Here is a 12112-nt window from a genome sequence, read left to right as displayed (position 1 = left end):
CATAAACAATAGCTAGGTGGCCCGTCAACCCCGCCGGTCACGAGCCGAGGAGTGGCGAGTTGCTCCAGGTCGACACTGAGAGGGACCACAGTGGCACGGGCATCATGGCTGCCATTGATGGTGCCATGTTGTACCGCCCCTCCCGTGCCTGTGAGCGCGTCATCCTATGTCAAAGCGCGTGTCACCGCGTCCTGACTACAGAGAAAGAAGCGGGCTGCATGGACATCGACGAGGTGGTGTCCAACACGTCTGTGCTCGCCACAATAGTCGAGGAGAAGCTGTCGCTTGGGTCCCATGAATGCCATATTGAGGTGACACCAGCGTACACAGCCGGTGTCTTGCCCTCTGGCAGGCCACCACCGTTCCCAACCCAAAACCAACTCTGACCTATGTAGCGTAGGAACCCTTTCCCATTGGCAGAAGCATCAGTTGGTTGTTCCACTCCGATGAGTGGTAGGGAGGCGAGCTGCTCTTTGCGTTGAAGCATATACCTAGGGCTCACAGCTGCCGGACATGGGGATGACATTGGAGATCCGCTGCAGCCGGCAGTAGACTAGTCAAGGGTATCCATGTCGCCGGAGGATATTCGTCGTCGCCGGTGCCGGCTGTAGAGTTTTTAGTTAAAAATATGTCCAAAATGTAAACGTTTTTGTCCGGTTTGTATGGAATCCACTGTGTTTGCATGAATTTCATTCGATTTTTTAAAAGAAGTGTTCGAAATATATGCGGACAACGTTGGATGGCCGATTTCTATATCCATATCCACGGACTGATCCCTTGTCCGTGGACAAATATGGGAGAAAATTTACTGGTCGCCGTTGGAGATGCCCTAATCAAAGGCATTTCCTCCAGGCGTACTAGCAAACATGCCTTTCCTCTACCCGGTCGGACCATTTTTGCTGGCCAATCAAGAGTTGAACTTCGGAGAGAATACATATACGTGTTCTTTGTGTTTAAGCGCGTGCTGATCCAAGGAGCTAGCCTCCAACTCTATGAAAGAGCCAATTTGTATGATAATTAACTACAAGTTGATGATGGCATGCTCAGGATCAACAACGAATCAAGGACCAGCATCTTTTTATCTTGCACTTCTTAATTTGTACTACACATCTGCGTAGCAAGCATCAACTTTTTTGTCATTAACTTCGTGTAAATGGGTTTATTTGGTGTACATAATTCAGTAGCTAGGAGTAAGCACTCGCTTCCTACATGGTGTATGCTACACCGAACTGAGTACCAACCGTTGTTTATGGCGGTGTGTATGCGGTTGGAGCAAGTGGCCAGTGAGGTTTTACTCAACATGGATGGCAGAATAATCTCCGGATCGCTCCACCACCTCCTTCAACAGAGGCATAGCGGTCCTATATGACTCATTGTTGTCGACATGGATGGCAGTATTTTGGGACGGAGGGAGTAGCAGAGAACATTTGGTCATGGGTATGGTAAAGAAATGACATTTCTTCTGTTCAATTGTTGTACAGAGCCGAGATGAACACAAGGTATCGTGTGGTAGCTGGACTATCTAGTTCATCTAATGGGGAAGAAAAATGTAAAAGGCAACGAAAGCTTAGGGTACAATCCAAGTTAAGAGTATTTTGGTGCAGAGTAATTAAAAACATCCTACCTTCATATGCATAACTAAAAAGGCATGTGATGGGGTTATGTGTGTGCCCTATGTGTGGCCTTGGTGAGGAAATGTTACTTCATATGCCCTTGTCACACGTGAGCATGCAAGTTTATTCTTGGATTCTTCTTGAGAATATTTTGACATAAAACTCCCAAGGTTGCACCCGAAAACATGGTCAAGAGATATCTTCGATCCATATTTCCTTGATGCAAGGAAGAGCACTATTAATGCTTCAGTTATGTGGCAGATTTGGAGTAGCTGCAATGAAGATACTCATGTTGAGGAGAAGTACAAGCCACAAAAATCAATGTAAGTGACTGATGAATTGAATGCTTCTTTGGAAATAATTGATCAAGGGCAAGCCAAGGATGTGGATAGTCCTCACTATCAATGCTCAATTTGAAAGTCCAAGAAAATACTTTAATTAAATTCAAGTTTCAGATTCATTTTGTTATCTTTAGATTAATGCACATAAACATCTAACTAATGCTTAATATATATAATTAGGGGTGAACTTGTGAACGGGCACATGAATGGAACTCAAACAAACAATCATATGCAGACAAGACCTGTGTTTGTCTTTTATTTCCAAGTTTGAAATAGTCTAGTTCGGGTTCTTACATGATAGTGCATGTCACTTTATTTTTCACCGCTACAACGACCAAACCATGTTTTAAGAAAACGGTGTTTCATATATCTAGTAATAGAGTTCTTCTCTTCTCAGTTAGTACTCATGATGCCAAATGGCGCAATGGTGGTCGAGCAATATGGAGGGATGTAGACATTGCACATTGCTGGTAGCGTCTGCAGCGCTAGGTTCCTTATTTCCTCGAACTGCGGCAGTTGCTGAGGTTGGACAAAGCCCTGGGCCTGTGGGTTTTGCTGAGATGGCTGGAAGAAGCCCTGGCCTGATGGATATTGTTGCTGAGGCTGCTGGTAGGAGACCTGGCTCGACGGTTGTTGTTGTTGTTGTTGTTGTTGTTGTTGTTGTTGTTGATGACGATGATGCAAAATAATAGCATGAATGACATTGTGGATGGCTTGGCACCGTGACTGCTCGGGGGTCTGCCACAGTTGCTGACAACATAATTGTTGCAACAGTTGGTAACTTTGTTGCGATACTTGTGAGCTTGCATGTGCTATATTGGGTTGTTGCAAGACGACATCCCTGCATGGAATCAGTTGTTGTTGCAGAATTTGTTGAAGGATTTGTTGTTGTTGTTGTTGTTGTTGTTGTTGTTGTTGTTGTTGTTGTAGTAGTTGTGCTTGTTGCTGCGAAATTGGTTGTTGTGGTTGCGGATATTGTGGTTGTGGTTGTGGATATGATTGTTGTGGTGGAAATGGTTGCGGCTGCGGATATGGTAGTTGTGGCAGAAATGGTTGCGGCTGCGGATATGGCTGTTGTGGTGGAAATGGTTGTTGTTGCCCTGGAAATTGTTGTTGTTGCTGCCCTAGAAATTGTTGTTGTTGCACCAATGGAACTTGCTCTTGTGGTTGTTGCTGAGATGGATTTTGTGGCTGCAATTGTGGCACTGGAACTCTAACTGCAGTTGTGGTGGTGGTCGCCACGATAGCAAGGAGGGCAAGGATGAGAAAGGTCTTCATGGTGGATTTGTATTGACCACTCCTTGCTTGGCTTGAATGATGCACTCTACTTATGAGAATGATGGATGAGGAAGGATGATCATCATGCTACAGGCCTATTTATAGCTGCCATGGCATCATCTCCTTCACAATTGGCATTTGCTTGTCTGGAAAGTGCTTGGATGCTTCCTAAAATCATAATTTGGTATGTTGCGTTTGGTGGCACTATCATTCCACCACCAAAAAGTTGTGATAACACACATGACTCATCTTATTCAATTTACAACTCAAACACTAATCTAGATTGCCTAATTTTTTGAAACTAAATTTGTAATGTTTTGCAAGTTGTTATGTGTAAACTAGATAAGCATTGCTTGCGCAGAACTTAGTTTGTAATCTTGTGTGACCTGTTAAGATAGATGAGACTAGTAATGTAACTTGATTTACTAGGTCATGACTCATCAAATTCTTTTTACATGTCAAGTGTTTTAGCTTTCTAGAAGTTATTAGCAAACATCAATTGTGTAATGTTCTACAAGTTGTTACGTGTAAACTAGATAAGCTTGACTTGCACACAAAAAGGATTGTAATCATGTGTGACCTGTTAAGATAGATTAGAGTAGTAATAAAGCTTGCTTTGATAGACCATGACTCATCAAATTGCTTTCACTTATCTTAACTGTTGTATATGTCGTACAAGTTATTAACACTTATCACCTTGGTATGGCTTCCAATGTGTGTGCATGCCAAGGTATGTGTAGCTTCTATTCGTTTGTAGATCTTATTTTGTTTTACGCGAAATCATGCAAATGATCATCTATGGTAACGCTTGCGAGTGCAGTTGCAACAATGTTGGCAGGGTGGGAGGGCGGCTGTGGGATGGCATGAGTTCTTGTAACAACCTATAGTTCATTATGGTTTTTTTGGTGGTACCTACAGTTCATTATGTTTGGAAAGATATGTGTTCTGTTTTTCATGGGCGCTAAAAAACTTATGTTTTAAAATTTGTAAACTGGCCCTGTCTGTTCTATGGGCTGCTACTGGTGGCCAATTTGAAGACATGTGGTGCATTGGGCCTAGACGCTGCAGAGAGCCCAACTAGGCTCGCTCAGAAGGAAAAGAAACTCCCATGGATCACTCCCTTGACGACCTCCTTCCTCCCTCGAGAACTGGGCACGCTGCACACCCACTCCTCAACATGCACCACTACACCTCCCTTGCCCTCCCCTCACGCGTCGCCGCTGCCAACCACCTTGTCTTCCTCATGCCGCCTCACTACCGGCGTCCTCCCGTATCCTCTCCCCAAAGCCGTCGACTTCATCTCTCACCACCTCTTCCCCTTCTCATCAGAAGAGAAGAGGGAGATTTTTTTTCTCAAATACAGAAGAGGGAGATCGACCAGGTCTGGCGCCGGCCATGGCAGCGGCCACATCTGCCACAGGCGCAGCCACCTCGCCGAATAGAAGATTGGATAGATAGATAGATTAAGACTAGGCATAACACTTAGGTTACACCATATCTAGCTAAAATTTACTGTAACCAGAATCAACAGCGAGCAGGATTGAAGATTGAAACAAACTTGCACCTTGAGCAATGGCGTCGGCGTGCTCCCTAGCTCCAGGAGTCTCCCTCCCAGCACACCAGCTCCCCTTGCCTTCACCTTCTACGCGCTCTGTTTTGACTGCAGGCTGCGGCACGTACCGTGCACACGGGGGCGAACCATCGAGCCGTGGCCGCTGCGAGGACGGTCTCACTGGGCGCCGCCAGGAGGATGCTCGGTTCAGCCATGTGTGGTGGTGCATGCACAAAACGAGTGATCGATCAGGTCGATCCATAGAGCGTCCACGGACAAACTCTTACATGCTTGTTGCTTCTTCTCCAGATACGGCGGCGGCTAGGTGGCGTCCTTGCGGGCAGTGGAGGCGGTGCTGGGCGTGCCACCGCTGTGCTCGTGCGCCTATGAGCTGCAGATGGCCAGCCAACGCTACCTAGACGCCCGGTGCACAAATAACTAACGTAAAAACCACACAACAATCACCACTTGCATGCTCTACCCCTCTACCCTGTAGTACTCTGTTCTGTCAACTTCACTGACAGAAAATTCAGTTCACAGTATATTGCATATAAAAGATGGCGCCATGGCGTAATTCTGGAACTGATCGTTCCATCAGACTATACAAGTAACAACCGAAATAGCTTATCTGATCGGTTTTGCTGCTTGTGTAGAACGGATGGTGAGTTCGGCGGCGGGCATCCGGTAGGAGCGGTGAACATATCATATATGCATGTACAACACCGGCTCAGGTACTTAATCAAACACACTTCACTATGGTGAAGCTCGCTCTCTTGATCGTTGGAAACAAACTGTGGTGTTAGGAGCAAAATTCATTTTGGTTAACTGTATAGCCCTTTTTGGGAGCAACTAAACAAGTGGAAATTTTAGAACTGGATTTGCACTGAAAAATCAGGATTGGCATAATTATCTGATCCATCTACATGGCATGGGTCTTTATTTAAGTCTCTACTCTAGACACATGATTGCTTTCCCTGCCATGAACTTGCGACTTTGAAACCAGGCACCGAAGTGGCATCTAGGTACTGCGACTGGCCATCACTGGATGATGTATTGTTGGTATCACTACTTTGAAACCAATGTTCACAAGCTTATAATATGTATTACTGACATACATGGGTGCATGCATGGCGTACAGATAGTAGTTGTGCAGGCATTGCTGTCCAAAGTCAGTATTTTTTTTGTCGCAAAAGAGCGACTATTATTGCGGTGGCATTCTTGTTCATGGTGCAGGAAATCTCTGGACATGACAAAAGTATATATCTAGCTAGGTGGCATTGCTTCAGCATTTTTTGAGCTCTTCAAGAATATAGACAAGGTAGTAAGTTTCATGGTGGATCAAGCACGATTTTAGTTTATTTGTTTGTGAGCACTACCATAATTTACATGGGATTTGTATGCAAACTTCTGAAAATAAGGTTGAATGTTCATTTTTAGTGGGGTCATATTTTGTGACAATGACTTCACAATCACATTTCTAAATATGTCGTTTAATTTTACATTTTTATAAGCAGTTGGTTTGCTTATTTCATATCACTCCATAAAACTAGATATTTTGAGTTTTGAAATTCTACAAATCATACTTCTGTCATTTCCTGTTCCTTCACTCATGGCTTCATCCATTCCCAGTGACCAACACTATGTTACATATGCCACTAACATAAGTTGACTAGCTACAGCTCGAAAATCCAGATTGTATAATCACCACGGTGAGAGCTGAGAACTGCATTCCTTCCAATTTGGAAAAAAGGTTGTTGGTCAATTTGGTATTCACTAGACCTAAATAGCAGCCACTTGCTTTAGTAAAATAGAGAGTAAAATTCGTGGTTTGCTTCAGTTCTTAAAACCTTTTTTGTCTTTTGATTACCAAAGTTCTCAGAAAAGTTTTCAGGACGTCTACTCATTATTTATCTTTTGGATCAAATTCAAATAATAATAAAATAAATGGATGTGATTCCATCATGGCCATTTCAAATATTTGAAAGTAAAATCCAAACATTATCCTTAGATTACAATAGGAATTACAGGTCAACTGTTCGAGATAAGAAATACAAATGATTTATTATATTATTAAAACAAGAAAAAAATTAGTTAAAAAGAATGGATGTGATTTGCTTGAAAGAACGTGTATCGAGTTTCCAGAAAAACAACGCTAGGCTCACTCTATTGGAATCAGTCGGATCAGAAAAGAAAACATATATAAGAGGAAAGCTGGAGTCTGAACCTAACTTATATACGTGTCTTTCCATATAACTTATTATAAGTGATTTTTTATGATTAGGAAAACACAATGGATTCATAAACTCTAAGGCATCTCCAACGCCGACCCTCAATTAAACCGTCCACAACCATCCGGACCACATGGTCCGGACATGTTGTGCCATCTAATGCGGGCTTGTATCGGTCCACAGGGCAGTCCAGACGTACTTTCTCCCGCAAACCGGAGACAACACATGGGGGAGGGGGGCTTTGCACGCGTCCGGACAACACCCACGACTGCTTCCGACCACTCGTGCCCACCCAAACCCCCTCCTCTCTCGCACACACGTGTTCCCGCTCTGCGCCGGCTGCCCACATTCATGCCTCCAGTACCGCCCCACGCACGCCAAGGGTACCGCCCCGCTGCACGCCGGCTAAACACACATCCTGCCTCATTCCTCCAGACTGCCCGCCTTCCACCATTAAACCCGCGCGTGTGCCAGGATAATTACTGCAGCCACATGTTCGTTCGTCAGCCGGCTGGCATTAAACAGAACGCCGGTTGGCTCCTCGTGTCCCATCGCTATTTAAACAACTAGCAATATAACCCGCGCATTTGCGCGGCTAGACTTGCTAAAAAATTAATGTCTTTTTTTGGTTAGCTGCTACATGATTATTTATATAGAGAAGTTATATTTAGAAAACATTATTAAACTTGGGGTTCCATTTAAATTTTCTAAAAGTCTCACAATTAGTAGTTGTTGGTTGCCAGCTTTTTCCCAATTCCTTTCCTTCTCATCCCTATGCATTCATCCTTGCCGTGATATTACTTTAGAAGTCATTCCCAGGAAAATGAAACAATGTTATTTACTATTTCGCTGCTGTCCAGTCTGAAACAACCTAATTTTTTAATGGCGTGGAAATTGCTAGATTTTCTCTCCCTCGAGCAAAGTGTAGTTTTTTTCTCATGATGATTTTGGTTAGCTGCTACATGAGTATTTACATAGAGAAGTTATATTTAGAAAAAATTATTAAACTTGGTGTCCCATTGAAATTTTCTAGGAGTCTCACGATTTGTAGCTGTTGGTTGCCAGCTTTCCCAATCCCTTTCCATCTCATCCCTATGCATTTGTCCTTCCACTCATATTACTCTAGAAGTCATTGCCAACAAAATGAAACTATGTTCCTTACTATTTCGCTGCTGTCCAGTCTAAGACAACCTATTTTTTAATGGTGTGGAAATTGCTAGATTTTCTCTCACTCGAGCACAGAGTAGCTTTTTTTCTGATGATGAATATGTTCTTTTGAATTGAAATGTGATTTTTAGAATAGCTAAAATGGTTATTCGCGCACTTGCAATAAATTTGCTCCTAACCTTCTTGCTTAACCTTTTTTCTTTCCTTCACCCACATGTTCAATTATATATATTATTATATTCTATACCAATATTTTCCAATGTAGGGAAACAGATATTACTTAGTTTATTTTTCTGACATTGTCGTTGATATATAGTTTAATTTACAAAAAATATTATAGGTAACGTATGCATCTCGAGGAAACATGATCAAACTTTGGTGGGAATTTCCTACTCGTATGTGGGTAATATGATTGGTACGTTCGTCTTTGACAAAATGTTATTTATATATAGTTAGTAATAAACATTTTGGTATTGCTATTTCTCGGACAACTGTGAAATTAGCATTCAACGACCGATCAGAACTATCTGATTCTCTCATCGAGATTCATGTAAGCAAAGATACTCATAAAATAGCTGTGAAAATTGACCCAAGAGTGACTTTTTTTGTCCATTCATTTGCATCAAGTTTCATTTTAATCTGACGGTAATTTGATTTTTTAAATTTTTTTATTGTATTTCATGTTCAGTATAATTTATATGTAAATCCCATTTCTGAATCTAATATGATAAAAATAATTTTCTATTTATTTTTACTCATATTTTTGAACTGCAGATATAAATTTAGTTTTATTCTTTATTCACATAATGAAAAATATGTTTTTATTTTTGTGAGCAACCTGACTAATAACGTTTGTCCTTCGATTGACCCCTGATCAAATGTGCAGATTCTCTAGCTTAAAGCGACAGTAACATTTATGTAATATTTTGTTTTGTTGGGTCAATCATTTAGTTTTGAGCTATGTGCTTGCTATAGTTTTTTGACATCAAACTTATTTGCACCAATCTATCAACGTATGCTAACATAAAAGAATAATACAAAGTCTAGCGTCCAATCCGTAGATGCAGACACTCGGCAACTTTTTTTAGGCTAGGGTTGAGACATCGGTAGCTTAGATGCACGTGAGTTTATTCTTCTCTCAACAAAAAAAAAAGATGCACGTATTGCTCTACTCTCTCCTTTTGGCTCTGTACATCGTATCGTTGTTACCTTCAAACGAAATTTGAAATTATTTTTTTATTCATAACATATATGTAGGTAGTACGTGGAGACATATTGTACAAAGTTGATGATAACGCTGTCATGACTTTGATCTGTTGGGAGTCCCGGCATCTTGAGCTTTGCATTGGATGTGTTGCTATCCCGCCTTCGATTCACCGGCCCACGTGCCTCCAACGTTGCCACGTATAGATTAGTTGTTGCCATGCGTAAGATCTCGAGGACGTGTGGCGATGCAGTATTCACTGATGTACCTCCGACATTGCCGCGTATAGATGTGTTGCTGTTGCGCCTTTGATCTCCGGGATGTGCGCTGGTGGCGTTGAGTGTTCGACTTTTCGCCAATGTGCATCCGACATTGCCGCGTCTAGATTTGTTGTTGTTATGCCTGCAATCGACGTGTGGCGGCGGCCTCAAGTGTTCGCCGATGTGCTTCCGATATTGCCGTGTACAGATATGTTGTTGTTATATGCGTTCAATCTTCTCCGGGACGTGCCACGGCGGCCTGGAGTGTTCGCCGGGCTGAGGTGTGCAGTTCTCAGCTTACACGTTTGTATTCTTGCTGGAAATCAAGTTGTTTGTGTGTTTTAATAAGAAATACATCAGGTTAGTTGTGCGTGTTCCAGTTAGAAATCAATCAGGCCTCCTTCCTTATTGGACGTATTCTTTACGGAGATCAGTCAATCGTACTATGTTTGACGGGTCGTCTGTTTTGGTCTGGTACATGTACGTCTGTTTTGGTCTTGTACATGTACGTGTAATGCGCGTGGTTCAAACATCTATGCTTTAATTTTCAAAAAAAAACATATATGCTGTAAATCTCCACCGTTGTTTTTTCTTAACTTTAGAACGATTAATCTTAACCGTTCGTTTTCTATCGTTTTAATTATATAATAGATAGATGTCTGATGTCGAGCAAGAACTGCATCACACCTCCACTCACCATTTTTCTCCTTGATCAGTTTTCTCCATGGCATCTGATGAGCAGGAAAAAGAGTTGTCTCGCATAAACAATGGCTTGGTAGCCCGTCAACCCCGCCGGTCACGAGCCGAGGAGTGGCGAGTTGCTCCAGGTCGACACTGATAGGGACCACAGTGGCACGGGCATCATTGCTGCTATTGATGGTGCCATGTTGTACCGCCCCTCCCGTGCCTGTGAGCGCGTCATCCGATGTCAAAGCGCGTGTCACCGCGTCCTGACTACAGAGAAAGAAGCGGGCTGCATGGACATCGACGAGGTGGTGTCCAACACGTCTGCGCTCGCCACAATAGTCGAGGAGAAGCTGTCGCTTGGGTCCCATGAATGCCATATTGAGGTGACACCAGCATACACAGCCGGTGTCTTGCCCTCTGGCAGGCCACCACCGTTCCCAACCCAAAACCAACTCTGACCTATGTAGCGTAGGAACCCTTTCCCATTGGCAGAAGCATCAGTTGGTTGTTCCACTCCGATGAGTGGTAGGGAGGCGAGCTGCTCTTTGCGTTGAAGCATATACCTAGGGCTCACAGCTGCCGGACATGGGGATGACATTGGAGATCCGCTGCAGCCGGCAGTAGACTAGTCAAGGGTATCCATGTCGCCGGAGGATATTCGTCGTCGCCGGCGCCGGCTGTACAGTTTTTAGTTAAAAATATGTCCAAAATGTAAACATTTTTGTCCGGTTTGTATGGAATCCACTGTGTTTGCATGAATTTCATTCGATTTTTTAAAAGAAGTGTTCGAAATATATGCGGACAACGTTGGATGGCCGATTCCTATATCCATATCCACGGACTGATCCCTTGTCCGTGGACGAATATGGGAGAAAATTTACTGGTCGCCGTTGGAGATGCCCTAATCAAAGGCATTTCCTCCAGGCGTACTAGCAAACATGCCTTTCCTCTACCCGGTCGGACCATTTTTGCTGGCCAATCAAGAGTTGAACTTCGGAGAGAATACATATACGTGTTCTTTGTGTTTAAGCGCGTGCTGATCCAAGGAGCTAGCCTCCAACTCTATGAAAGAGCCAATTTGTATGATAATTAACTACAAGTTGATGATGGCATGCTCAGGATCAACAACGAATCAAGGACCAGCATCTTTTTATCTTGCACTTCTTAATTTGTACTACACATCTGCGTAGCAAGCATCAACTTTTTTGTCATTAACTTCGTGTAAATGGGTTTATTTGGTGTACATAATTCAGTAACTAGGAGTAAGCACTCGCTTCCTACATGGTGTATGCTACACCGAACTGAGTACCAACCGTTGTTTATGGCGGTGTGTATGCGGTTGGAGCAAGTGGCCAGTGAGGTTTTACTCAACATGGATGGCAGAATAATCTCCGGATCGCTCCACCACCTCCTTCAACAGAGGCATAGCGGTCCTATATGACTCATTGTTGTCGACATGGATGGCAGTATTTTGGGACGGAGGGAGTAGCAGAGAACATTTGGTCATGGATATGGTAAAGAAATGACATTTCTTCTGTTCAATTGTTGTACAGAGCCGAGATGAACACAAGGTATTGTGTGGTAGCTGGACTATCTAGTTCATCTAATGGGGAAGAAAAATGTAAAAGGCAACGAAAGCTTAGGGTACAATCCAAGTTAAGAGTATTTTGGTGCAGAGTAATTAAAAACATCCTACCTTCATATGCATAACTAAAAAGGCATGTGATGGGGTTATGTGTGTGCCCTATGTGTGGCCTTGGTGAGGAAATGTTACTTCATATG

General features: G+C 43.0%; 1 protein-coding gene and 2 pseudogenes across 3 annotated transcripts; 1 reads left to right on the top strand and 2 right to left on the bottom strand.

Annotated features, from left to right (window-relative positions):
* Window positions 1-2184: 2184 nt before the first annotated feature.
* Window positions 2185-3291, bottom strand: LOC123135670 (alpha/beta-gliadin A-III-like). 3 transcript variants are annotated; one of them, XM_044554852.1, is made up of 2 exons: window positions 2837-3291; window positions 2185-2608 (listed from the first exon to the last, which is right to left on the bottom strand). In XM_044554852.1, exons 1-2 carry the CDS (start codon window positions 3230-3232, stop codon window positions 2348-2350), a joined length of 657 nt encoding a protein of 218 aa, XP_044410787.1. In that variant the 5' UTR covers window positions 3233-3291; the 3' UTR covers window positions 2185-2347. The 3 variants fall into 3 exon arrangements, with proteins under 3 accessions (XP_044410787.1, XP_044410788.1, XP_044410786.1); XM_044554853.1 differs by having other exon boundaries at window positions 2185-2605; XM_044554851.1 differs by having other exon boundaries at window positions 2185-2623; window positions 2837-3290.
* A 1290-nt stretch (window positions 3292-4581) lies between these two features.
* LOC123138769 (rhodanese-like domain-containing protein 15, chloroplastic) lies at window positions 4582-6034 on the top strand (annotated as a pseudogene).
* A 419-nt stretch (window positions 6035-6453) lies between these two features.
* The window catches only part of LOC123138768 (alpha/beta-gliadin A-I-like), a 7212-nt pseudogene continuing 1553 nt past the window's right edge, over window positions 6454-12112 (bottom strand).

This window comes from Triticum aestivum, chromosome 6B (assembly GCF_018294505.1).
Source record: "Triticum aestivum cultivar Chinese Spring chromosome 6B, IWGSC CS RefSeq v2.1, whole genome shotgun sequence".
NCBI lineage: Eukaryota > Viridiplantae > Streptophyta > Magnoliopsida > Poales > Poaceae > Triticum > Triticum aestivum.
The sequence above is the reverse complement of the archived record's forward strand: the minus strand, read 5'-3'. Positions and strand labels throughout refer to the sequence as shown.

What these genes read in the sequence shown, in the direction of transcription:
- LOC123135670 (XM_044554851.1), bottom strand. Translation starts at nt 3,232, where the DNA reads ATGAAGACCTTTCTCATCCTTGCCCTCCTTGCTATCGTGGCGACCACC. An exon ending in AACAACAACAACAACAACAA is followed by an intron (nt 2,624 to 2,836) that starts ATCCTTCAACAA and finishes CATCATCGTCAT; the next exon opens with CAACAACAACAACAACAACA.